This window comes from Garra rufa, chromosome 2 (genome assembly GCF_049309525.1).
Source record: "Garra rufa chromosome 2, GarRuf1.0, whole genome shotgun sequence".
Taxonomy (NCBI): Eukaryota; Metazoa; Chordata; class Actinopteri; order Cypriniformes; family Cyprinidae; genus Garra; species Garra rufa.
Window position 1 is genome coordinate 23314340 of NC_133362.1, and position 24455 is coordinate 23338794.

The 24455-nt window shown below is 36.3% G+C and overlaps 2 protein-coding genes across 5 annotated transcripts in view; both read left to right on the forward strand.

Moving 5' to 3' along the window:
• rims1a (regulating synaptic membrane exocytosis 1a) overlaps positions 1 to 6771 on the forward strand; it is a 43995-nt gene extending 37224 nt beyond the window's left edge. For all 4 annotated transcript variants that reach the window (XM_073833914.1, XM_073833915.1, XM_073833917.1 and 1 more), the window contains 4 exons: positions 250 to 362; positions 1357 to 1458; positions 4161 to 4300; positions 4380 to 6771. In XM_073833914.1, coding sequence (XP_073690015.1) covers positions 250 to 362; positions 1357 to 1458; positions 4161 to 4300; positions 4380 to 4595 — 571 coding nt within the window. In that variant the 3' untranslated portion in view covers positions 4596 to 6771. The remainder of the gene's footprint in view (positions 1 to 249; positions 363 to 1356; positions 1459 to 4160; positions 4301 to 4379) is intronic.
• A 9323-nt stretch (positions 6772 to 16094) lies between these two features.
• The window catches only part of kcnq5a (potassium voltage-gated channel, KQT-like subfamily, member 5a), a 159748-nt gene continuing 151387 nt past the window's right edge, over positions 16095 to 24455 (forward strand). The window contains exons 1-2 of the mRNA XM_073833919.1: positions 16095 to 16215; positions 16299 to 16718. Of these exons, the coding sequence (XP_073690020.1) occupies positions 16384 to 16718 (335 nt within the window). The 5' untranslated portion in view covers positions 16095 to 16215; positions 16299 to 16383. The remainder of the gene's footprint in view (positions 16216 to 16298; positions 16719 to 24455) is intronic.

Below are 24455 nucleotides of genomic sequence, written 5' to 3' on the forward strand. Positions count from 1 at the left end.
TGCTGCTGGAGGAGATGGGCTGCATTTCAGCAGCTTTTGAACTCTATATAAAGGCTGTAGGCTCATTCTGGAATAGTAGATTTCATCCAGATACACTAATTGTTTTGTAGGTTCTTGTTTGTTTTCATTTGTTGGTATCAACATAAAATTAATTTTTGAATTTCTATTGATTTATGACAGTATGGTATTTATCCATTTATCTATCCATTCATTCGTGTATCTGATAACCTGTGTATGTGTGTGTCTCAGTCTGATCTTCTCAGGGATGAGATTAGGGGCCGACAGCCAGTTCAGTGACTTCCTAGATGGTCTTGGGCCTGCTCAGTTGGTGGGGAGACAAACACTTGCCACGCCTGCAATGGGTGAGTAAAACATCTTTTTATATAGTTGAATTCAAAAGTTTACATACACCTTGCAGAATCTGCAAATTGTTAATTATTTTACCAAAATAAGAGGGATTGTACGAAATCCAAAGTACTGTCCTGAATACGATATTTAACTTAAAATACGTTTACATATAGTCCAAAAGGGAAAATAATAGTTGAATTTATAAAAATGACGTTCAAAAGTTTACATACACTTGATTCTTAATATTGTGTTGTTAACTGAATGATCCACAGCTGTTTTTTTTTGTTTGCAGTCGTTCAAGAGTCTCTTGTTTGTCCTGAACAGTTAAACTGCCCACTGTTCTTCAGAACAAATTCTGTGGTTTTTCAGCATTTTGTGAATTTGAACCCTTTCCAACAATGACTGTATGATTTTGGGATCCAGCAAGGACAACTGCAGGACTCAAATGCAACTATTACAGAAGGTTTAAACGCTCACCGATGCTTCAGAAGGAAACATAATGCATTAAAAGCCAGGGGTGTAAACTTTTAAACAGATTGAAGATGTGTATATTTTAACTTTATTGCCTAAATATATATATTTTTTCATTTAGTATTGGCCTTCAGAAGCTTCATAAGATCTTCAAATTCAAAAGTTTTTATTTCCCGGCTCTTAATGCATTGTGTTTCCTTCTGAGGCATCAGTGAGTGTTTGAACCTACTGTAACAGTTGGAAATACACAAAAAATAATTTTCCATTTTCTCTTGTGGACCATATTTAAACTTTTTTTTTTTTTTTTTTTTTTTTGTAAAATATCTTATTTAGGTGAGTACTAAATAAAAAAATAAAATGCATTTTGTATGATCCCTCTTTTTTTAGTAAAATAATAAACATTTGGCAGATTCTGGAAGGTGTATGTAAACTTTTGACTTCAACTGTATATGTACGGGCTAACGTCTATCTAAGCTGAATTTGCTGCAGTGAGAAACTTTAAAACACTTTATTTTTTTTATTTGTTTTGTTGTGTAGGAGATGTTCAGATTGGACTGATGGACAAGAAGGGGCATCTGGAGGTGGAGGTTATCAGGGCCCGTGGTCTTACACCTAAACCAGGTTCCAAATCGCTGCCGGGTGAGAACATGTCAACAATTTCTCATTAGTAATAAATAACAGTGAACATAGATCAATATGTAAACATTGTTACATGTAGGGCTGGGCGATTTGGCCTAAAATCAAAATCTCGATTAATTGAACATTTTAACTCGATTACGATTAATGAACGATTATTTTATTTATTAATAAAATTATATTTAATTATATTTATATAATATTTATTTTTTTGCCCTCATAGTTCACTGACAAGTAGGGATGCACCGAAATGAAAATTCTTGGCCGAAACCGAAAAAGAGGAAACCAAGGCCGAAAACCGAAACACCGAAAGAATTTGCCAATTATTAGTACCATTCCATTTATGGCTATGACTGTGTACTAATCTTACTAGAATCAAGGCATTGCAATTGCATACATTAATATTAAAGTTTCAAAGAATAAATCAATTATATTAATTTAAACAATTATTATCAATCAAGTATTTTGTACTTGACATATACATATATTTTACTGCCTTTGTTTAAATTGTTTAATCGTTTAAATTTTTATAACATCTTCTGGATCCATCACATCATAGACTGTAAAAAAATTCACATTTACAAGTCTACGCGTTTCTCTTCCAGCAGGAGGCGCTGTCAGACTGGTATACAAAGCAGCGCAACAAATGACTTTGAAACGTGCAGCGCTCAGATTTATTCAATGGATAGCCTTTTGAAGTTTCATCATTTCTTGTCTTTCAGTCCCCACATTTAACACCTGAAATCATAATTAATACTTTCTTAACCCCTAATAACACTGCAGTTTTCAATTAAAATTAAGAGCTTTATTTCAAGAACCGATTTTCTGAAACAAACCTTGCACAATATACGTTTCTTTTTAGACGTTCCCCATTATATTCAGGGCACAAGGAAAATATTAGGGGACTAAATTAATATCAGCATATGAAGTATAATCGTCTCTCGTTGTCTCTGAGAGAATGCACGTCAGATGCTGAAAATCAGTTTTCACTTTCATTTTAACATTGCGCAGTTTTCACGTTGCTTGTGTGATCTCCATTGGCTCACCTCCATGGTTTAAAACATAAATATTAATAAAAATACAGTATGAAAAGACATATCTTTAAAATATTGTGACGTAACACTAACGTAAAGCTAATGTTTTTCACTCACTGAAAGCTACATCTGTCTCGATCTCTGCTCTTATCACTGCACGCACGACTGCAGACACAACCCCTCTAGAAATTTCGGCAAAACAAGTTTTGCAAATCGCTATCCGTGGGTCTTTCTCAGATATACTGAAAAACGTCCACACCGCAGACGTGTTGCTTCAGACAAGCACGTGCAGGCTGCGGTTTCTGTTTGTGTCAACATACTGTTTCGGCCGTGTTGTTTCGGTGATAAAAGTCTTTCGGCCGAAAACCGAAAATGCGCTTTCAAAGTAGAAAATAAGCACTGTCTTCTAAACGAAATTACTCTTGTATATCCTGTAAATTTTTTAAGCTCTCCATGGACATGTCGGTGGAATAACGTAATGTAACGGAGCGGGGTCACGTGACTCCACACGCGGTACTGTTTTTAAAGGGAAAGTAATCGAAATAATCGACCTGGAAACATTTGATGATTATAGGTTCTGAATGTCGATTTCGATTATTTTTCGATTAATCGCCCAGCCCTAGTTACATGTATTTACAATTAATTAAATTAATGTTTTAAAGGATTAACTCACTCCTGAATTAAAATTTCCTGATAATTTACTCATTCCAGTGTCATCCAAGATCATTGTGTCTTTTTTTTAATTCGCAAAGAGTAATTAAGGTTTTTGAAGAAAACATTCCAGGAATTTTCTCCATATAGTAGACTTTAATGGGGATCAGTGGGTTGAAGGTCCAAACTGCAGTTTCAATGCAGCTTCAAAAGGTTCTACACGAATACAGCCAAAGAATAAGAGTCTTATCTAGTGAAACGATCAGACATTTCCTAAAAAAAAAAAAAAAAAATATATATATATATATATATATATATATATATATATATATATATATATATATACTTTTTAATACACAAATGCTCATTTTGCACTGGCTACATTCCATAATCAAATTGAAAAGGTCACACGTGGTTAGTTCTTCATCTGTGTTCTCCGGTTCTCATTTTCTCCACCAACTTAAAAATTATTTAACATTGTTTTACCTTTTTTTTGTAAAGGGTGTTTGACTTTTTAAACACTGGGTCGGTACTTCCACCTATGTCACGCGTGTCCTTTCCAATGTGATTAAGTAATGCATGAAGTCGAGCTAGTGCAAGACGAGCGTTTGTGGTTGAAAAGTATATAAATTGTATTTTTTTTTTTTAAATTATCAATTGTTATGCTAGATAAGACCCTTATTCTACGACTGGCATCGGGTGGAGCCCTTTGAAGCTGCTTTGAAACTCCAATTTGGACCTTTAACCCACAGGCCACCATTTAAGTCCATTATATAGAGAAAAATCCTAAAATGTTTTCCTCAAGAACCCTAATTTCTTTTCGACTAAATAAAGAAAGACACAAACATCTTGGATGACTTGAACTAATGGAAAAGTTTCTTAATGAAGTGAATACGGCCCAAAAATGTGATTATTAATACATTGTACTAATTATAAATATGCCTCAGCCAGGCACTGCACATGTCATATTTACAATTGAACAGCCCTATTTGAGCAATATTTCTTCAATGCTCTTCACAGCTCCCTACGTCAAGGTCTATTTGCTGGAAAACGGAGCGTGCAAAGCCAAAAAGAAAACCAAGATTGCACGAAAAACGCTTGATCCTTTGTATCAGCAATCGCTGCTGTTTGAGGAAAGTCCGCAGGGTAAAGTTCTCCAGGTAGGAGTCGAATTTCATTTGTTTCCGACATGCAGAAGTCCAAACATTTGTGCATACTGACCACCGAATGTGTCTTCAGGTAATAGTCTGGGGTGATTACGGCCGCATGGACCACAAATGTTTCATGGGGGTCGCCCAGATTCTTTTAGAGGAGCTGGATCTTTCTAGCACAGTGATCGGTTGGTACAAACTGTTTCCCCCTTCATCATTGGTCGACCCAACGTTAGCTCCTCTCACTCGTCGCGCTTCCCAGACCTCGCTGGACTCTTCAGGGCCGCCGGGCACCAGGTCCTAGTGAACGGGCAGGAACACGAGGCGAAGCGAAAAAGCAAAACACAACCCAGTGGACCAAGGACCCGAGGCAACAATCAGAACCAGAGCGGCAGATAAAGAGACAGATGGACAGAATCATGATCAAAGCTTTGCTGAAGCCTGACAATCACTTCTCTCTTTTACTTTTGATCTTTGGGTTGTAGAGATTTCCTTTGATCCACTCTGCTCCTTTACTGCATGTTTTGTTGCTGAGATGAGGATTCGACCCAAATAAAAAGAGAAGGAAGGGAGAGGCGGCCGAAAAACGCCATCCCGCTTCGTTTGACAGGAAGCGCAGCCCCGCGGTGGCACCACTAGCCTAGATCGCTCTGGTCAGTCCGCGCATTTATTTTCTCACGTGTTTGAGAGTTGGCGAGAGTGAGAGGACAGCACTGCCCCTCCTCTATATTGCACTTACAGAAAGTCCCTCTGAGGGTCGAGGGTTTAAAGGTCAAGATTTAGTCTTCTCAGAGAGTTTCCTCTCTGCATCACGGATGCTGCATCCGAGGCCCCGCCGTGTGCCGGTCTGGCACAAACTCTGACTCAGATTGTGTGACTGCGGCGTGTGTGTATATGCGTGCGAGCGTGTGTTTGCGTCTAAGAAGGCAGGGACGCCTGAGAACCTTTTAAGTCTGTTTACAGCAGTCGCCATCGACTGCTTTGCCTTTTCACGTTACTGTTGATTTGGTAAATAGGCACACTTTGTAGAATGTGAAAACATGCTTCATGTTTTCGGACATTTGTGTCATACAAGCTTCATGGAAGACACAAAACCACTTGTATTCGATTCACCGGGACTGTAAGAAGCTGCCACTATCATTTGACAGGAAACTGCAGATGCATTAGCTCACTAACACGTCCGATTCCCGGATTTCACGCGATCACAAGCATATTTTTAATTCTATTCCGTTTGGTAAAGGACCTGTACATACCGATATTAGAATTTCTACCCGACTAGAGTTTACATTATTTTAATGCAAGCACAAATGCTTGATTTTTGAACAAAAAAAGAAAAAAGTTCACGCTTTTGGGGTTAATAGTAATACGAGAAAAAAGAGGCCAAAATCAGAAGCTTCCTATTTTTAGCTGTTTGTCATCGGTTTAGTTGATTCTAAAACCAATCTCACAGATCCCCCTGAGCATTTTGAATGTGACAGTGAGATGTTCCAACAAGGGGAACAGACGCCACCAACAAAGGGGAACAGCATGAATCTGGAACTGTTCCAAGTTGCATGCACATTTTGTAAAACAAGACAGATGAGAAAAAAAGAGACTACAATAAGTGTGTGTTAGTTCCACAAACTGTAGGCCAGCTTGTATGTTGCATGTACTTGTACAGTTTGCTTGTACTTGATATAAATAGATTATCAAATAAAACGAAGCCATTCATTCCATGTGTGGGCATTTGGCCGGGTTCAGCCATACACACAGGCCTTATTTTGGGGCTGAATGTCTATAAGAATTTGTTCAATTTTTGATTTCCTTTTTTTTTAAACCCTGGATGGATAAATAAGTGCTGTACTGTAGTACCGAGCAAACACAAGACCCTATTTTATTGAAGATGTTGGTGTTCACTGTAGTCTGTACTACTGTGGGGCTCAAACTAAGGTAGATAATATGTATAAAAACTAGAGCTATCTGTATATGGATTATAAAATCACAACGACTTAGAGATATATCGATATTGAAACAGAGTGTATCAAGTAAACATCACTTACATACATGCATATATTGTAAATATGAGTCTGCAAAGAAGTTTACTTATATTTACAAAGCGGCCCCATTCAAGTTAATGGATCAGTGCTCTGTCTCTTGGTTCTGCTGAGCGGAAAAAGGGATGCCTCTAAAGTTTTATTTTAGTGATGCCCAATCTGACAAGAAATTTGGACCTTTACCGACCTGTTGCGTTATCATAAATGCTCATGAATCCTCGTTTCGATGAGAAGTTTACTTTATATGCCTGCTTACGGCAGATTTCTTTCCTTTGTCAGTATTATTCAAGGATACTGATTGTTTACAGTTCGTGTGTTCCACTGAAACTAAATTGAAAGTATTCACTGCAACATTTCTTGTTTGTACAGCAGACGTGGCTCAGATAATGTGTATGTTTTATATTCAAGAGTTCATTTTTATTATTTACAAATAAAAGACTGTGTGGAAGAAAATTTGTGTACTGAATTTTTTTTTTTACACTCAAACCAAATCAAGATCAGTCTAGATGCGTTCTGTTCACCAATGTGTCATACTCTAGCTAATCACAATCCAATCCCTCCACCACGTGGAGACAAATAGCATTACACTGTTACTTCCTTTTGTTTAGGGTTTATTTGCATTTGTTTAGTTTTTCAATAGTTGCACAAGGTCGCTGTTTAACATCGGCTAAAAATACCTCTTCTGCCAGTGCTTCAGATTTCTGGCATAGACTGTTGTGTGTTCATGTAACTAGTGTTATTATGCTTAATTCAATTATGGAGCTAATTTTCATTTATTGTCTGTCTGTTTAGGTGAGCAATAAATGTGGACATAGTAGAGCATATCCTTAAAGAAAGATGCTTAGCCCTTGACTTGTATAGTGTTGTTTTTTTTTTTGGTAGAGCATACTATTACACAGATACTTCAGCACTGAAAATCAAATCAAGCAGTGGCTTGTCAGGAAATCATGATGTCATTGCACAGGTAGTTGAATTGTAATAAAACAGCGCTGTTTTTTCCATGAACCATGAATTTAACTGAAATCAAAAACAGGCAATGATATGATGTTGAACAGAGTAATGAGGCAAGACGGGTTTATGTATGTACACTCACTGAAAAAAAGATACAAAAGCTGTTACTGGGGCGGTGTCATTTCAAGGATTTTATATTTCCCTCTAAAAGTAATAGTACTTCAAAGAAGCATTTTCTGAGATTTTAAAATACAGGTTATTTAAAGTGCTATAAATATAGACATGACAGACACAGAAAATAAAGACATGAAAGTGCAAACAAAAAAGGCTTTGAAACATTAAAAAACAGGTATAAATAAAATGCATTTTCTCTCAGAATCAGAATCAAAAATACATCAACAGAAAAATAAAGCTAAACAGAAAATTTGATGGAGTAAAATACTCTACACAATCTATCTTATTTAACTATTATTTATTTACTATTATAGTATTTATTAATATTTTGAATTAGCTTTTATTTTTACATTTATGTTTTAATTTTAATTTTAGAGTTTAGTAATGGTTTTAGTAATTTTGTTTTGCACTTTTATTAGTTTTTGTTTAATATGTGACCCAGGACCACAAAACCAGTCTTACGTAGCATGGGTATTTTTGTAGCAAAAGCGCTGTATGGGTCTAAATGATCTTTTTTTATGACAAAAATCATTCAAATATTAAGTAAAGATCATGAAGTTTCTTTGTAAATTTCCTACCATAAATGTATCAACATTTATTTTTTTGATTAGTAATATGCATTTGATTTTCTAATAGTTGTATCTCGGCCAAATACTGTCCTATCCTAACAAATCATATTTCAATCAAAAACTTATTTATTCAGCTTCCAGATGTATAGATCTTAAAAAAAAAAATCCTTATGACTGGTTTTGTGGCCCTCCTGGGTCACATATTTCAAATTATTATTTTTAGTTTAGGTTTTAGTCATTTTTCTTCCGCTTAAGTTTAAAAAACCAAGGCAATCTTTCTGTTCATTGTTTTTGTTCAGGTTTTTTTTTTAATTTAATTTTTTTCATACAATGTTGGTTTTGTTTTAACTTATTAACTTATTTCAGCAGCACAACAGATACTAAAAGGGAACTGCACTTTTTTTGGAGAAGGAAAGGGTCAAGAATGTCAGCAGCTGGAACCCAGGTGTGTGTGTGTGTGTGTATGTATGTGTGTGTGTATGCGTGTGTGTGTGTGTGTGTGTGTGTGTGTGTGTGTGTGTGTGTGTGTGTGTGTGTGTTTTCGAGACCAGGCCTATTTTGGTTCACCATGTACTGCAGACAGCCCACCTGATGCCGAGAATTCAAAGGTAAGTGGGCATCACAAGCCGTACCATAAATCGGGTCTAGCAATGTGTGAGTGGTTGAAACTGAACGGTTTAAACAGGTTTGATTTATTATAGAGAAATGTTGGTTTAAAGGAAGCTAACTGTGATGAAATCAGTGTTGTGGAGTTTCAGATACTAATTGCGAACATTCTCTTTGCCAGCGCAAATTTGGTTTAACCTGACATATCTGTGACATATTTGTTCTTTGTTTTTAATAAATTGCTACTTTAAAATTGTTGAACTGTCTGCGTGTTTAGCAATAAAGTTGTAATAGAGGTTTTGCACTTACGTCACAATTTTGAGGTTAAAAAGTATATAAATTGTAATTTTGGGGGGAAAATAACCAATCGTTTTGCTAAGACCCTTCTTTCCTCGGCTGTGATCGTTTAGAGCCATTTAAAACTGCATTTTGGAAGTTCAAACTCGGGGGCTCCATAGAAGTCCATATGGAGAGAAATCCTGAAATCTTTTCCTCAAAAAACTTAATTTCTTTACGACTGAAGAAAGAAAGACATGAACATCTTGGATGACAAGGGGGTGAGTACATTATCTGTACATTTTTGTTCTGAAAGTGAACTAACGTTACTCCTTTAATGAAGATATTAGCCTAATATTTTACCCACCTGACTGGAAATGATAAGAAGAAAAACAAATGTTGTAAAGATGCTTAAAATCCTGGTTCAGTTCAGCCATGCAACCACAAACATCTTTTGTTCCTCAGACAGTTTTTTTTGCACTCATCTCCTTGATTTGTTATAACTTTTGGCAGTCTATTGTACTCGTTTTTTCACGTTTTTTGGCGGAAGTGATGAGACTGTTATTTTATAGTTAACCTAAAAATACAATAAGATTTACTTTTTTTTTTCCTGAATTTTCATGATTTCAAACCTAAATTAGCAAGCTTTTATTTTGGCGGGTTGTCGGCAAGTAATGCTGCGTTCCAGGCAGGTTTGAGCACGTAAAGGACGACTTCAAACCATGTTGGAAGTTGGAACCACTGATCTATAATAGTTCAGTGCCATTGTTTACATTCAGTGCAGCCACTCCATTTGCAATAGGCTATTAAAACAATGGCTGTGTTGGTATATATAATGGAAAAAGACGTTCCCCGAAACTTTGAATCAATAGACCTTTTTCACAGAAACCGGAAATACGCAATCGCAGGGTATGCAGACTTCCTGTGTAATGTCAACACAGCAGAGAGCCGGGTAATTTAAAATTAAAATGGAGAGCGTCTACACAACTTCCCTCGCTGGTTTGCCAAAGATAACTTTTGCCGACCTCATAAGAGTCGTGTAGGAAAACTCCGTCACAAAGAGGAACAAATTGGATAAAGGATATACATTTTTCCACTAAGAGTTTATCCGCGTTTATACACGCTTAACGTGGCTTAACGTACGTAAAAAACGACCAGGAAACCCCAAATTTCTGTCATACCTTACTTGGAACAAACACTAACTACTAACAAAAGAACGAGCCCTTATTCCACAGACAAAGTGCATAATATCACGTTAAGCGTTTTCTCCCCCATAGAAGCCCATTATAAGGAAACAGCTTGGTTTAACTTACCTTAACAGCGACCAGGGAAGACCAAACTTCTGTTAAATTTCACTTATAATAAACACTTTCTGTTCTCAAAAGAACGAGCTCTCATTCAGCATATAAAGTGATCGCCCCCCATAGAAGTCCATTATACAAAAAAAAAAGCTTAACGTGGCTTAAAATTTTACTTATAATAAACACTTTCTGCTGTCAAAAGAATGAGCTCTTATTGAGCATATGTGAATAATATCACGCTTTTCTCCCTATAGAACTCCATTAAGGAAAAAGCTTAACATGGTTTGTTATAATGGACTTCTATGGGGGGCGATCACTTTATATGCTGAATGAGAGCTCGTTCTTTTGACAGCAGCAAGTATTTATTATAAGGGAAATTTAACATAAGTTTGGTTTTCCCTGGTCGCTGTTGAGGTACGTAAACCACGTTAAGCTGTTTCCTTATAATGGGCTTCTATGGGGGAGAAAACGCTTAACGTGATATTATTCACTTTATCTGTGGAATAAGGGCTCGTTCTTTTGATAGTAGTTAATGTTTGTTCCACGTAAGGTTTGACAGAAACTTGGGGTTTCCTGGTCGTTTTTTACATACATTAAGCCACGTTAAGCGTTTTTCACGTTGTTTAACTGGTTACCGGCATACCGGGGCGGAAATAGGTTTACACAGCAATTACGTATTTCCGGCGCAAAATACGGAAGTTGTGAGAAAGGTCTATTGAACCAATGGCTGCTTTGCACAATGATTCACAATAATGTTTCGAAGCGCTCGCTATGACCTAGTGACCCCTGCTGGTCAGAAAGGTGAAAATGCAAAAACTAAAAATGTCAATAAATTTATAACATCGATCCAAAATCGGCGAACCAATGAAATTCTTAAACATTTTTGAAACCGTTATGACTTGACGAAGCCTCGTTTAAATCACGTGACGAATTCAAAACAAATGATTCCGAAACTCACTGAATCAATTGGAGATGTTACTGAATCTTCTGACGGACCTAGCTATGGTTACTTCTAGTGATGTCCGTTTAGAATTAAAGTCTATTAGTTTTAAGAGTTAAACAATCAACATTGGGCTGTAACAAAGTCTGCTTTATGTATCTGCAAGATACATTAGGTGAATCAGTCATCGGTGGACTGTGAAACAAGCAGTAGGTAAGTACATTCATAAACTCAGTGCTGTTGCATTGCCAGTCAGCTGTTAATGAAAAGTGTCTGTTTTGTCTGGTTTCAGACTGCCTGGGAAATAAAACCAGTGCCGTGAAAAGATTTCAAACATTTTTAAAACAGGGGCTGATTTATGACCAGTCTTGCAAATATGTAAAAAGCATATCTTGCGCTCCATTCTTCAAATGAATCTATTGCTAATATTTTAAGTCTCGTTACTCATTTCTCCTTGCCTTGATCCCGATGGCCATATAATCCTCATATAGCTTTTTTATGACAGGGGTTATTGGAGAGTTTGTCTGGGTTTTCACTATTCCTCACAACCGTGCCATATTCGCATTCTGCAGAAATGTGTTTCAGGTTGATGGATTCTGTGGAGGAGGCCTTAACATTTGGAAGCTTTAGTAAACTCAACTAATTCACAGATCTGAAAGTTATGGCCAAACCAAATCTTGGTTTTTACAGTGTAACTTAACGTCTATCTGTGAATCTGATTTGATTGTGAATGTTAATGTTAATGTGATTATGATTTTCTTTTTTGTTTTTATAATTAGTGATGCAGCCTTTAGAGCTTGGCCTACTACGCTTGAAAGGTAAATTATATAGCTACTCTATATGGAACCACACTATTAGAATAGTTATGTCATGTTTAAAGCTCCTATGCTTTTCAGCTTAAACTATATTTCACGTTTGTAGCAATACTTTGTAAAATGAGTATATTCCAGTCTGTATTAACAGACTCAGACCACTAGAGTGTGTTGTTGTTAGCTGTGAATGAACTTCTTGGAGAGCTATCCACACAATAATAAACATTCGGAGTTATGTCATCAGAAATATCGAAATACATTATTATGGTCATAATAATAATGTACCAGAAAGTCTACCGTCATCATCAAAATGATTGGATAAAATTGTCCTGTTAATAGTTTATGCTTTAAATTCATATGCAGACGTTTTTATCATCCAAGCATAGCAGTGAATTTGAGCTTTGCTTAGTACAATACAATCATTTGCTTTGTCTTATAATAACTTTCAATTCTAAATTACACTGAGCTCAAGTCTGCACTGCCAGGATCACTAAATAAACTCAATAAAAACTAAAATATTTGTATTGTAAACACAAGGTGTTCTTGTTCACTTGTCAGTTTTGTTAATGAAAGCTTAAACAGCTTTTGCACAGATGCAAGAAAAGCCCATATGGCAAAATTATGCTTTTTATAAACTCTATCTTAGTGTGAGAAATAGTACAGATTTTATCCACTCTTTTTGCACATTAGGCACAAAATTTAAACAAATAGGACAAACCAACAAAACCCATTATATCTAATTTATCATGCATGTGACCCAGTTTCTAAAAAGCATGAAACAAGATGCTGATAAATGGGCTATTATGTATGTCCAAGCCTGATAAGAGCTGAAGAATAATGCTGTAACCACATTTACTGATTTATTAATATAATCATTTATAGATATCGTGATTATGTAGTAAGAGATTTGCTCACATTGAAGCACATTGTAGAGTGATGGTATTAGATGGTAACACTGCAATGTAAGGTTCCAATGATAGTGTTATCCTAGAAGATTTCCCTGAATTACAGAGACAATCAGTGAAGCGCTGAACAGCTGCATTTGGCATCTCACTTTCTACCACACACACACACACACACACACACACACACACACACACACACACACACACACACACACACACACACACACACACACACACACACACACACACAATCTCAGTGCTGCTCTATTGCAATTCCCTTTATTTCATGTAATCATTTTGTGTTTCTATCGTACAGTATATAATATTCAGCATTTAATGACAAGGCAGTCTGTGACACATATTATGCTTTGATTTTGTCTTGTTCTGTGTTGTGTGTTTAATGTGCTTTAAAGTAGCCATTCATAATAAAAAATAAAAACAAAGCATATATCAGTCAAGAAAAAGCATTCCAGGTAGACTAATCTACAGTAAACAGTTCTATATGAAGAATACAATTAACGTACAACTGATACCACTTACCGGCGTTCGCATTTCATTTCTTTTCGGATCACGTGATTCGTTTGGCAGAGGCTGCGCTAGATCTGCGAGCTCCGTGATTACCGGATCAGACTGAAACGGTTTCAGTTGAGCCCCGTTAGAAATCCAGAAATATATAGTTATGCGCTTAAGTTTTTTTGTCTTTTGAGGAGAATCTGTTCTACCACCACAGTGAGTAGAGAACTGTTATTAGTTGTAATTCAAACACTTTTGTAAGGCGATTTAAGATAATGTGGGCACAGCGGTGTTATAGTTAAATGTTTGTATCAGTGATGACAGCGATCCCCAGGCTTAAATAACTTTGTTTCACTATATTTTTGGAGGAGATCTTCATCAGCTATCTTCATAAACATACGTTTTACACATAAATGTGCTGTCGTTAATCCGAGCCGCTCAGCAGAGAATGAAGGCGCAGTTCTCTCTCAACTCGACATAAATGGGCATTTGCAGAGGGAGCGGATGGCGATGCCAAAGCACTTGGAAATCATATTTATCATAATCGGGAATAAAAATTATGTATTCTAAAATAACTGATTTTTTTTTTTAAAACAAGAGACATCAATAAACAAATTTGGAGGAATAGATTAAACACGAGCCAGCGAATTGGTTGTTTGATCCTCTTAAAAATTAAATATTTAATAAAACTTGAATTCTCATTTCAACAACATACAGCCTGTTTTAATGTCTTTTAAAACATTTCAGTAACCACAAAAGTTAAATAAGTTAGAATAGGCTACACCTGATAGACACAAAGTCACTAAGCCAAAAAAATATTTACATATTGCCAAATATAACAAGTTTTCTGACTTGGGTGATTTAAGCAAAAAAAAAAAAAATAATAATAATAATAAAAAAATAAATAATCAGTTGCTCTGCCAATATCAAATGACCCTTACACCCCAAAAACCTTGCAGTTAACACTCTGAATTTTCCTGTAAGATCGGGCGCAGACATTTGTAAATTTTATGGGTCTGGTTTCCTGTCTCATTTGCATCCAGCTATTTTTAGCTGTACAAAACAGCTGGTTTTATGGCTTGATATCGCAAATAGGTGTGAATTACCATCTTATTTTAATGTATTATCTTAATTGTGAACACACTGGTTTGTAGTGCGAATGAACAATTGTAGGTTGCATGTTGTTCTTCGTTATTTCTCTATTGCGTTATTGAACCGGAAGTCTCGCCCATAGGATTAGTCCCATTTGCCTCAGGAGGTAACCACAGCAAAATTACTTTGCTCAAGCGTCAGTGTTGCCAGACCTACGATAATTATCGTATTTGTGCGGTCAATACATAATATATGATAAATTCTGAATTTTGTGACGCCGTCGTTGTAATATAGGGCTTCTATTCACATCGATCTAGCTGTGTGGACCCTACGTCTATCCTTCATGATTGTGAGGAGACGTGAACGTGGCCATGTCTTTCATCTTATCTCACGTCTTCTCCACCAATCATTGTGCAGAATGGCTCTCTCTCACCAGCACAACTTAATGGTCCTAATGCACTTAGGTCAGTTGTTTCAAAACTGAGGTTGATAGTAGGGCTGTCCCTACACCCTCGAGTCTGACTGGACAAGAGACTTTCTGTCAGTATTTCACCTGCGTGTTCTAGGCGAGCTGTCAGTGAGTGCAGTTTCATTTTTACGCCACAAGATGGAGGCAAGAGACTATCTTTGAGTAAGTCTTTAAACCGTTCATTCAACTACACCTTCAAAAACGCTTATTTATTCAAAGAGAGACGTAATGAAACACGAAGTTGAAATCATTTTAACTTTAATCGCCACTTTTAAAGGCTCAGCTGACCAGCAGAGCATCGATGTTAAGACAGAGATTTCACTTTCCTTGGACATGACAAGCTAGTTTCACATACATACCTGACTCGGTCTGAAAGACAGACGCAGGTAATCGCACAAGCTCAGTCGATCTCTCTCTCATTCGCTGTCTGTTTTGGCTTGTTAAGTGCATATCTACTGAGCCTCATAATAAACACATTATGTTATCATTACTAACTTATTACTAATTTAATATTCAGCACACAGGCATTAAGTGAGAAGGGCAAATCCTTAGGAAAAAAAAAACAGGCAAATATCGCGGTTGCTGCGGTTGTTGCATTCCTCTGCGGTTATGCACGTCAATAGCGCGACAGCCCTAGTTGATAGTTCAGCAATAAAGTATAGAAAATGAGTGCTGAAAATGATAAATAGCTGTAAAATCTAAATAAATCACTGTATTCTGAATGTTTGACGATAATTTTCTTCCTAATATCATTTTAAGGTTCTACCATGCTTGGACATTTCCAATTTTAAACCACTGTCAAGCGTAAACAACTCTATCATCATTTTACATATTTACTGTATTTATCACAAGCATATCATTAAAAGTTTTGTATTTTTGAATTTTAGATTGACCTCAACAGAAAATTATACAAAATGTATACTGAGAGAATCTGTCAGTTTAAAAAAAAAATACAGACTTAACTAAAAGTTATTCGGGCGTTGACGCGAACGCTTGATAAAGTTTATAATTTGCCTGTATAAGTTCTACATCTTGTGAACTAGAATACAGTAGTCTATGGTTTACAGTAGCTGAGAGAGAGAGAGCGAGAGCGAGCGAGCGTTCCGCTTAATGTCGGGTGATGCCCTCCCCTCGCCAAATCTCCTCCACTGAGATGGTGACGCTCCTTCAAAACTCCAATCTCACAGCGGCGGGAGCAGATTGCTTGAGTCATCTGAAGGTTCATAACTTTACCAAATCTTTCCTAGCTTATCTGCCAATGAGCTGGATGCCTGCACTTGTCAGTAGGTGGTCCTGTTATATCTAATATTAAAGAAAAAATAAGAGAAAAGAGAAGAACCATAAAGCACCCAATGTTTTTACACAGGGAACTGTGAAGCTCGTGTACAGCCTCTTTATATGTGCGCACCGCTGGTGCCAGACGCGCGTTTCCAGCCGGCGCTGGTGATGCGATGCCCCGCAACCACAGCGGCGATGAGGGCGGTACTGGTCTCTGGATGAAGACCTCGCAGCACTATGGCATGAAAGATGTTGAAGCCGGTCGTGGGAAGATGAACAACGCGACCAGGACAGTCGACAGCCTGCTGTCGGCGCCGGGCACAACAGGTGCAGGAGGCTCGGAGAACCAGAGGAGAAAGCAGGGCGCCCGGCTCAGCCTGCTGGGGAAGCCGCTCGCCTATAGCGCGCAGAGCGGCCGGAGAAACGCGCGCTACAGGAAGCTCCAGAACTACCTCTACAATGTCCTGGAGCGACCGAGAGCCTGGGCATTCGTTTACCATGCCTTTGTGTAAGTTACTCTTTTTATTAATTACATCGTGTATGTTCACAACTGGAGTTCACCTGTTACTTAAAGTGACATTTATGCACTTTTTTTAAATGTCTCCTTTATTTTCTGCGTTCTAATAGTGTTTGAAATGCTTAGCTGTTGTTGAATGAACGATATAGGGATGTAAATAATTGCAATCTGCTGTACAATATTTTCATAAGTGGATATACCAGTCTCTTAGCTATTAAATGACACTGCTTAACAGAACCCAGCAATCAATTGTTGAAGCAACATTTCCAAGTGTTGCTTCAAACTCATGTTTGATGGCATATTCAGTATAACAATAAATAAACATCTAGTTACAGTGGGAAAAGATGTTTGATAATTGGCTTTAATATCTAGCAGTGGGCTTTGATAGACTTGATTTTTTTTGTCTTTTAAATGCACCAATAAGATAGAGGGTTTGCGTTATGGTGTGTATTTACCAATACTGGTCCTGGGAAATTTATGATTATGGCTTTTTAGAGATTTTCTATAAGCTCCCTGAAAGAGATGCTCTTTATATGACCCCAGTTTAAAGGGAAATGCATGTACTCTGACATAGTTCTTATGTTCAGATTGGTTGCGTCTGTTGACATGTTGTTAAGAGCGTTTGTGCAAGGAGGAAGCCGAGCTGTCGGATGGTGAGACTGGAGCGCTGCTCTGTGTTGCGAGACAGGATGTTGTTGTTTTATTTGTGCTGAGAGGACAGCTGAGGTCATGAAGGTTAAGTTGTTACATCTGCAACGACGCATTGTCCCACACTAGTCAGAAACATCACAGAATCAGCACACTTGGATGGGGCTTATGCTTTAACATCCTATCAGTACTGAGAAAAAAATGAAAAAAGAAAGTGGCTTTTACATGAGTTGCTACTTGCTTGTTATCAGTAATTAGTTTTTTGACACGTTTTAGTACATATTTATTAAACATTTGTTCTGTAGCCACTGATTCATATAATATTGGAAATGATGCATCTAATTTTGGAGGGCATAAGTCAAACTCAGATTGCGTGTATGTGGAAAAGGAAGAAACACTGTGTTAAATGCGGTGAGGGGTTTTGTCATGAGAAAGATATTAATGAAGAAAATCTGAATCTTTTGAGACTATTGGTTACAAAAGGCTGTGCGAAAGAAGGCATGGGGGACTGTTTGAAGTCAATGAACAATCAATCACAACCACAATCTGTGCCCTTAAGCAAACCATATGCTGCTTCTGCTGTTTCCATCATGTACTCATATCCTTTGTAATAAATAGAGTCTACTAAATGGCACATTATTAACATTATTAGCACATTTGTCTCTTGTGCCGGTATGCTTGAGGGTCAGACGTACAGTGGGAGCATATGTCTCACATGAACACATGCGTGATTAATTTCATCATTAATTATGAAGATGCCATTTAGAGCTTGAGCTTGGGATCTGAAATATGAAATAACTTATATGTGGCGGAATAGGTCATTAAATGTCACACTTGCTGTTGCTTAATTTATTGCTATAAAACATTTAAGACTTCAGAAATGAATTATGCTGTTTAAGTAAAATAACAAACTATAAAATAAACAGAAACAAAATTAGAAATAAAAATTAGATTAATTCAGCATTATGCTTTAACTAATAATAACATATACAGCTGAAATTAAAAGTTTAAATACACCTTGCAGAATCTGCAAAATGTTATTTTACCAAAATAAAAGGGTAATCAGAAGTGGGAAGATCATGCAGAATGCAGCTAATTTTTATTTAGTACTGACCTTTCAGCAATTTTGTGTATTTGAACCCTTTCCAACAATGACTGTATGATTTTGATATCCATCTTTTCACACTGAGGACAACTGAGGGACTCAAATGCAACTATTACAGAAGGTTCAAACACTTACTGATGCTCCAGATGGAAGAACAATGCATTAAGAGCCAGGGGGTGAAAACTTTTTGGAATTTGATTAGGGTAGATTTGACTTATTTTGTCTTCTGGGAAACATGTTAGTATTTTCTGTAGCATAAAAGGGCAGTACTAAATAAAAAAAAAAAAATGATATTTAAGCAAAATAAGAAAAATGGACAGATCTGAGTCCCTCAGTTGTCCTCAGTGTGAAAAGATAGATCTCAAAATCATACAGTCATTGTTGGAAAGGGTTCAAATACACAAAATGCTGAAAAACCAAAGAATTTGTGGGACCTGAAGGATTTTTCTGAAGAAAAGCGGGTAGTTTTACTGTTCAGGACAAACAAAGGAATCATGAACAACTATTACAAAAAAAAAAAAAAAACACAGCTGTGTGTCATTCAGGTAGATTATTTTCTCTTGTGAACTATATGTAAATGTATTCTATGTGAAATATCTCACTCAGGTCAGTACTAAATAAAAAAATAACATGCATTTAGTATGATCCCTCTTATTTTAGTGAAATAACTAACATTTTGCAGATTCTGCAAGGTGTATGTAAACTTTTGATCTCAGCTGGATCTATATTTTATGTCTAATACAACCTATATAGCATTTAAATATGATTTTCAGTTTGTTTTTAATTACTTTAGATACGGTCAGGTCTGAAATGATATTGTCTTGTCCTTTTCTCCTTATCAAATGCTAAAATCCTTCTTTTTCTGAGTTTTTCCAGCAGGGCACCCATACCAACGTACAGTATGTCTAGTGTCTAATTTAGTGCTATACTATATACCACATGTAAGGCTACAATGCTCTAGCCTTTGTTAAGATGACTTACTGTTCAACAGGTTCTTTAAATGGAAAGGATTTTCAGTGGCCATATCAATAACTCACAGTTGTCTGCTCACTCAGCAAATGTTTTTTACAGCACATCAAAGTAGCTCATTTATCTTTTAGTGATGAGCAGATTACAGAACTGCAGCTGAGCGCATTTCACCAAGGTTAAAGCTCCGTGCCACATCTCTGTATCAATATCAACAAAATCTTTTTATTGCCTTCGCTAATGCCAAACATAACCCTCAATGATAATGATTTTTGACACTAAGTCAAGCGCCGGCTCCTGCGTTAGGAGCACAACACGCATACGTTTTTGTACTGTCGGAAGAGAAAAAATTGTTAAATAAAGTTTTCTTTTAGCTTCATAACATTGCGGTTGAACCACAGATGTCACATGGACTATTTTAACAATGTCCTTACTACTCTTGAACACGGTAGTTGTGTTGCTGTCTATGCAGGGTTATTAAGCTCTCGGGAATTCATCAGAAATATCTTAATTTGTGTTGCGAAGACAAAGGTCTTATGAGTTCGGAACATCATGAGGGTGAGTAATTAATGACAGAATTTTCATTTTTGGCTGAACTATGCATTTAATACATGCAGCTTCACCAACACAAAGAACATGTTATGCTGCCATCGTGAACACTTTCTGTACATCATTAAAGCCCCATTCAGTTTCCTTTATCCCTTCAGAAATCACATACATTCTTCAAGATTGAAAAAGGAAATTGCCCAGTAGGTGAACACTGCTATAATCATCTGTATACGTCATGCCATAGTCAAATTCAAGCCCTCTTTATATGACTGAGAATTCATCTGGTTTGAGGTAGTAGTTCATTGAGTTCCCCATTCACTTTCCTAACTGTGTTCCATTTCATGGTTTAGAAAATGACATATTCTACCTAGATGGCTCAGATTGACTTAATTCTGAGTTAGTGAGGGTGATTTGTACCACACGCTGCGCCGACGGCTTTTAAATCGTAACAAAATATTTCAAAGTTCCCACCTGTAATGGTCTCCTTCCTTCTCTCAGAGAGGGCAATAAAGGGCCTCTTGTTCTCTGAGCTCTTAGAAAGGTGCTTTAGTTTGCCTCTGACCTGGGTAGACAGGCCGAATGTGATATATACAAGAGTCAACTAATTAACATTAGAGATTTTTCTACTTTGTCTTAAGATGTCAGTTTGAATTTAAGCTTATTACCTTACACTGGAATTCGGAAGGGAAATTAGATGTTGGTCTTAAGTTTAATTGGCTTTTAATGCAAAGTACTGTCAATTTAATGAATCTATATTGACATTAAGTACCAGTTTCCCGGCATCTGTTACGCAACAGTTAGTTTGGGTGCTATAATCTGATTGGCCAAGCTTTTCACAGTTTGTATTGCTCTGTTTTTTTTTCTGATTAGACGCAAGTGGGAGACAAAAAAAAAAAACAAAAACAAAAAAACAAAGAAAGGTGATGTTGTTCTTGAGCTGTATAAGCTGTTGTGTTTTCATTTAAGATGAACGCACCTGTCTGATAAAGAAGACTGTTGATGCACTGGCCACCAAGGCCGGCCCAGACACTTTCACTCCCACCATTCTTGTAATCGAAGACGCAAGCTGCTATTACTCAAGGTTGGAAGGTATTTGGAAACAGTGTTGGCTCTTGCTTAATGGAAAAAAGGTTTTAGAAAAACAGGTAACAGATCTTGAAAAAGTGCAAAGAGGAGGTAATAAACAGGGTGTCATGCCTGTGTTCCAGTGGGAGTATGAATGATAGGGGGAAAGGCTTTTGAAAAGGACACTGTTTGATCACGTCAGGGACTCTTGACACAAGACAGACCTCGAGGAAGAGCTGCAATTCTTAGACGGGGCACTGTAGAAGCATGTTGAGTTGCCAGCTGCGCAGAGAGAAAACTAGCAGTGTGGAACATGGATCCAAGCATTTGGACATTTCTGTCCTACTGTGTGTCATCACTGTCGATGAACTAATCTATCATTAAAACCGTCTGTCCTTTGAAAGAAAGAGGTTTTCTGCTTGTTGAATTTTTCAGTAGTGGAAAAACACTGTTTCTGAAATGTGGTAACAAAGCCCACTCAGGATTGGTAAACATTTTTTGTCTCTTATTCTCACCAAGGCTGCATTTATTTGATCAAAAATAACGTAAAAACAGTAATATTGTGAAATGTTATTATAAGTTAACTGTTTTTGATTTAAATTTATGTTAAAATGCAATTTTTTCCTGTGATCGCACGCTAAATTTTCAGCAGCCATTGCTCTAGTCTAAAGTGTCATATATTTCTTCTTCTTATAAATATTGATAAGTGTTGCTTACTTTTGTGGAAATTGTGATGAGTTTTTTGCAGGATTATTTGATGAATACAAAGTAGTGCTGTCAAACGATTATTTGCGATTAACTGCATTCAAAATAAAAGGTTTTGTTTACATAATATATGTGTGTGTTATGTGTATATTTATTATGTATATATAAAACCAACCATGCATGTATATATTTAAGAAAAATATGCTATGTTTATATATAAAAAATATTTGTATATAATATAAAAAGTGTGAAATCAAGAATACAGAAAAACTGTAATAGTGTGAAATATTATTTCAAATTAAAATAACTTGTTTTCTATGTGAATATTTTAAAATGTAATTTATTCCTGTGATACAAAGCTACATTTTCAGCATCATTACTCCAGTCTTCAGTGTTACATGATCATTCTATATAAATCATTCTAATATGCTGATTTATTATCAATGTTGAAAACTCTTTTGCTGCTTAATATTTTTTTAGAGCCTGTAATACTTTTTTAAGGGTTTTTTGATTAATAAAAGGTTCAAAAGAACAGCATTTATCTAAAAAAGAAAGGTTTTCTAACAATATACACTACTTTTCAAAAGTTTGGGTCAATAAATTATAATTATTTCTTTTTTGAAAGAAATTATTACTTTTATTCACCAAAGATGTGTTAAAATTTGTAAAAAAAAAAAAAAAGAAAAAAAAAAAAGTGATAGCTTAGATTTACATTGTTAGAAAAGATTTATATTTTGAATAAATGCTGTTCTTTTTAACTTGTTATTCATCAAAGAATCCTGAAAAAATAATCACAGGTTCCAAAAAAACATTGGCAGCACAGCTTTCCAACATTGATAATTCTAATAATAAATAAATATAAAGGCTGCATGTTCTGATTGGGCCAGCCTATGCGACAGCCGCTGCTGTTTGAAACATTCAATAAAATTAATGTTGGCATTAAGTTTAATAACAGGGGGAGACCATTAGCCAATAACAGTTTCTCAAAGCAATGGTACTGCGTTGTCGCTGTAATTGTTTCTCATGATATAGATGATGAATCAATAGAAAACCTAATTTGCTACAGTTAACACAAGGACTTTGTGATTCCATTCTGCTGATTTCATAATTTTTAACGGGTTGCGGGTAGTAAAACGTCCGAATGTAGTCTTATATTAGTTGCCCTTGCTGACAGGGGGGCTGACTGATGGAGGCAGCCGTCTTCTCTTAATAGCAAACCCTGCAACATAAGTAGTCTATGTGGCTGGGCATAACCCAGAGGGGCTTCCCTGCCCACCACTGCCCAAGCAAACTTGGCTAAAGAGTAATTGCCTTCCCGGGAAATGCATGTGGGTATTCCATCGCTCACTGTTCTTTGTCTTTGATCTCGCCTGTCAGCATGAAGGGGTTCCCTTGATAACACAGTATTTGGTTTTATGATGACTGGTGTGCATTGGGTTCTGGTTTGACAGCTCTCTGTCCGATTACAACAGCTTATGAATTATAACAGTTAGTCAGCATATTTTCCTTAGCGTCTTCTGAATCATTTTCTCCAGTTTGCTTCCCACGCACATAAGAATCAAGTAATCACTATCTGCGTCGGAATTGACGTACTTTCAGTGTACAGTATGAGCTGAACTTCTCAACTTGATGAAGTGCTTTTTTTAGGTATGCAAATGTGTAGTAGGACTGCATTCTTGGACATATTACCTCCATCATGCTGTCTTTGACCTTTGACCTGTTGTTTGATCTATGATACACTAACAACAACTGTGACAATAATTGTCTCAGTTGTTAAGTACAATTTAAGGAACAACTTTCTTAGTTCCTATGGCACTTACAATTGAAAAGCCACTTCATCTTTTTGACTATTTATTTAAAAATGGATTTTTGATTATAGTTCAACCAGGAATTTTCTGATTACTGTTTATGCATATTTTAGTATACTTTTAAAATAGAATTTATTCCTGTGATGCAAAGCTGAATTTTCAGTCTTTAGTGTCACTTGATCCTTCAGAAATCATTCTAATATGCTATTTTGGAACCTGTGATATTTTTGTCAGGATTCTTTGATGAATAAAACGTTAAAAAGAACAGCATTTAATTAAAATAGAAATCTTTTGTAGCAACATTCACTACTGTTCAAAAATTGGGGTCAGTATTGGTTTTTTTTTCTTTGAAAAAAATTATTACTTTTATTCAGCAAGGATGTGTTAAATTGATAAAAAGTGACAGTAAAGACTTAAATCGTCAGAACAGAGTTCTATTTTGAATAAATGCTGTACTTTTTAACTTTTAATTCATCAAAAAATAAAAAAAAATATATCACAGGTTCCAAAAATAAATAAATAAATAAATAACACAACTGTTTCCATTTTGTTTTATTTGAATTTTGCCTATTGCACACTGATAAATAAAGTGTTAATGGGCCATAATTGCATTTTAGTTGTTTTAACTGCTGATAAAGTAGGGGAGAGCGGGGCACAACCTAACAGTTTTTGAATTTCGCGGTTTATGTAAATCCGCTTGGGGTTCAGAGTACAATTTTTATCCACATTATTTTCACACTTGTCTAGTACAAATATATCGCTTTGTTTCATATTTACAGTGTATACATTTTTTGTTATTTACCTTAAAAGAAAGGAAGTGAAACGTGACAACATGCCCCATAGGTGGGGTACATTGTAACATCTGAGGGGCACGTTGTAACA